Source organism: Plasmodium gaboni (genome assembly GCF_001602025.1).
Source record: "Plasmodium gaboni strain SY75 chromosome Unknown, whole genome shotgun sequence".
Lineage (NCBI taxonomy): Eukaryota > Apicomplexa > Aconoidasida > Haemosporida > Plasmodiidae > Plasmodium > Plasmodium gaboni.
The window spans coordinates 1,833-5,854 of NW_017385397.1; the positions used below are offsets into that span (position 1 = coordinate 1,833).

The following is a 4,022-nucleotide window of genomic DNA, read 5'->3' on the forward strand; positions in this document are numbered from 1 at the left end:
GTTAGGTGTATAATTATTAATATACATATATAAATTTACATATATATATCTATAAATTTCTTAAAAAATTTACAATGAACAAGAAAATATTAATTCTACAATGTTTTAATATATTTATTTTTATAATATATATTTATGGACATATTTTTTATTAAAAAATAATATATATATATAAATTTAAATAATAATATGCAATCATAATTATATACATAAGTTTATTTTAAAAAAATAAAAAAAATAAAATAAAATGACATATTAATACAAGTTGGCTAAACTAATGAATAAAAGAAAAAAAAAAAAAAAAAAAAACAAAAACAAAAAATAAGAAAAATAAGAAAAATAAAAAATATATATATATTTATTAATTGATGAAATGAAGGAAAACAAATCCTAAATTGTAAAAATTAGAAATCTAAAAAAAAAAAATAAAAAACAATTAAATTATACTTACATTTTCTAATTGTATTAATATATCTCTTCATAATATTTTATAATATAAAAAGGGAATAACTTTTTCGTTTTTTGTGAAATGTGGATATATATATGTATAAAAAACAATGATAAAATTAAAATTTTATCTTTCCTCATAAATGGCAATATAAATATAAATATATGTATATATATATATATATATATATTATATTAATTATGTTACTTTTAAATTAATCCCTTTTTACAAAAAAAAAAAATTAAAAATATTAACGATTTAGAATACTTCTAGCAATGTTCATCATATTCTTCAAATAAATGCATATTATTATTTACTTTTTAGTAAAATTATTTTTTAAAAATAAAATGCATTCTGTAGTCCACTCAAACTTATCCTTATATATATTTATATTCATATTTATTTTAATTTTATTTTATTTTTTTTTGTCATCCCATATTAAAAAAAAATCCATATATATTATTCATACCAGTTATCTCAAATTTGTAAAATATCCTGTAAATTATATGGTCACATATCTCACCTTTGGGCGATATAACATTTCCTTAGGTTCTGGTGTATATGCCTCCATATATACACTACGTGCAGAAACAGGACCATTTACATCTGGTACATCCAAAACTGATAAAATATCTGATTCCATATATTCTGCAGAATCAGCAGATAGAATTGTATATCTTGAATCGCTTGATTCTTCTGAAACACTTGAATCTTTTGAAGCAATTTCATCCTCTACAATATCTTCTTCTTTTTTAAGGGATTCCTTCGAAATACTTTTTTCCTTAGTTTCTTCATCTTCTACAAGAGCATCAGAATCATGTGCATCAATATAATCAGATGTTCTAATACAATCTTTATAACGTTCATTAGATGGTGTATAATAACAACCATCGTCCTTTTTGTCTACATCATCATCTTTAGAAAATTTTCTTCTTTTATGGCTCCTAATATTTCCAGTCACAGAATCTAAACCTAATCTTTTATTATGGACATTTAATTCTTCATCAAAAGCTTGAAGCATATCATTTCTACAAGCTTTTTCTGTTTTAATACTTAATTCTTTCCAATTTAATCTTTTCGCTTTTATAAATTTCTGATAATCATCTTTTCTTAATATTTTTGAGTTCAACCAGTTTAAAAATGTCATATTAACATCTTTTTCGTAATTTAGTCTATTTTGTTTTACTTTATCTTTACATTTATTCCATTGTTTTTCTGAAAAAGTATCATCAAAATTATATTTATTTTTCAATTTAAGAAAAAAACTGTATAAATTTTTCATAATCATTACATATTTAACCTTTTCATTCTTCATTATTTGCCACCATAAATTATAGACTTTTTCTTTACTATTATTTAAATATTCCATTAATTCACTTACAGCTTTATCTATTTCTTCATCTGTCATGTTATCATAAAGTTCTGAATATTCATATCCAAATCCACCTTTAATAGTACCATAATTACCTTGTGATAATGTAGAAAATCTTCTAATATGTTCCTTAAGCTGTTGATGTGATTCAATTCCATTTAAGTCCTTATTTCCAAATACATTATCTTCTTTAATACCTTTATTTTCAACAGTCGGTGACACGTATAATTTATTTAATAAGTTATCATGTACTGATACATTAGACTCATAGGCAACTCCCTTATTCTCATATAAAGTTCTTGTTGAATTAGCGTTAGGTTCTATAACATTAACACTTCCTTCAACTTTGTATATACAAACACCCTAAAAAAAAAAAAAATAAAAAAAAAAAATAAAAAAAAAAAAAATATTTTTAGACAAACATATATATATATAATATATATATATATATATAATAAATTAATGATATATTTATATATATACATATTGATCCTTTTGTACTTACAAATACCATCAAATGGAGTAATACACAAATACATATAAAAAAACAAGAATGAAAAGTTTTATTTATCAAACATGTCCATTTTACACCTTTCCTATTTATTCCTTCATCCATATTATATTTATAATTTTTTCTCTTCATATCTAAACGAGGAATATTTAAATATAACTTGTATTCATTATAAGAAACCATAATTAAATATTTTCCTACAATTAATAAGAAAATTATAAAATGTTATACATATATATATATATATATATATATATATATATATGTACTTTAATAAATATATATATTATACATAAATATTATTTTTATTTTTTTTAAACAAATTAAAACGGAAACAGATATATATTAATTCATATGAAATTATTTATAAGAATTGTACTATATATACATTATAAAAAATATATCAATATATATATAACATCACTCATTTTTTCCCTTTTATTCTTTCAATATTTTTTTTTTTTTTTTTTATATATTATATATAATTATAAAAAAAATAAATTAAGAACAAATTATATTTCTATAAATTCATATTTTAAAAGGAATGTATATAGAAATATATGTATATAATTAAACGACAACAAAAAAATTAAAAATATTATATAACTATAGATATTGATATTCCTTTCTTTTTTAATATACTTATAATTTTATAAAATTTTAATTTTTTATATTTTTCTCATTTTTTTCTTTTCACTTATGAGAAACACATTTTTTAAGTATAAAAAAAAATATATATATAATATATAATATTTATATATAGATATGAAAAAATATAAATAAAATATATATAGAATATGAAATATTATCTTGAATGAATACATATGTAATGTAGTACATATTTTATTTTTTACATGCACTATATTATAAATATATATATATATATATATATATATATATATATAATATAATATTTTATATATATTGTTTATTTTTTTTATTTACCTTAAATTAACCTTATAAATATTTTTTTTTTGAAACTCAATTCAAAATTTATATTAATACAATTTTTTTTATAATATGTTTATCATAAATAAAATTAACCAACTTAATAAAAATATATAAATATTTTATATATAATGTATATATTATATATAATAATATAATTAAAAAAATTTTATTTTTGAAAAAGTAGTATTTATTTTCTATATATAAAATAAATATATAAATAAATAAAAGAATCAAATGTGTGATATTATAAAAAGACAATAAATAAAAAAAAAAAAAAAATTATTTTTCTATATCAATTTTTTTTCGTTTATATTAGTTTGAACATAAAATAAATAACATCAAAAATTTTATCATTTTTATTATATATATATATATATATATTATTTCGTACTATGAAATATATGCAAAATTATTATACAAAAAAAAATATACTAATATATTAATATATACATATTTATATAAATACATACCTGTAATGCCTTTCAAAAAAAAAAAAAAAAATAGTATAATATAATACATATATATATATATATTAATGAACTATATAAAAATATGTATGTATTTATAATATTGAATATCCTTTCTGCAAATTTATTAATTTTAATGAAAAAATCTAACAAATATATTTTTTTATACAAAAAAATTATACTTATAGTTTTCCAATATATATTATATTAATGGTAAAGTAAAATTAAAAAAAAAAAAAAAATGTGCACCATATAGAAAAAAAAAAAAAAAAA

At 17.1% G+C, this 4,022-nt stretch overlaps 1 protein-coding gene across 1 annotated transcript; it reads right to left on the reverse strand.

Moving 5' to 3' along the window:
- Nucleotides 1–950: 950 nt before the first annotated feature.
- On the reverse strand, nucleotides 951–2,514 carry PGSY75_0022500 (exported protein (PHISTb); the record flags this gene model as incomplete). Its single annotated transcript, XM_018783370.1, has 2 exons — nucleotides 951–2,183; nucleotides 2,326–2,514. 2 exons carry the CDS (start codon nucleotides 2,512–2,514, stop codon nucleotides 951–953), a joined length of 1,422 nt encoding a protein of 473 aa, XP_018638853.1.
- Nucleotides 2,515–4,022: the final 1,508 nt, after the last annotated feature.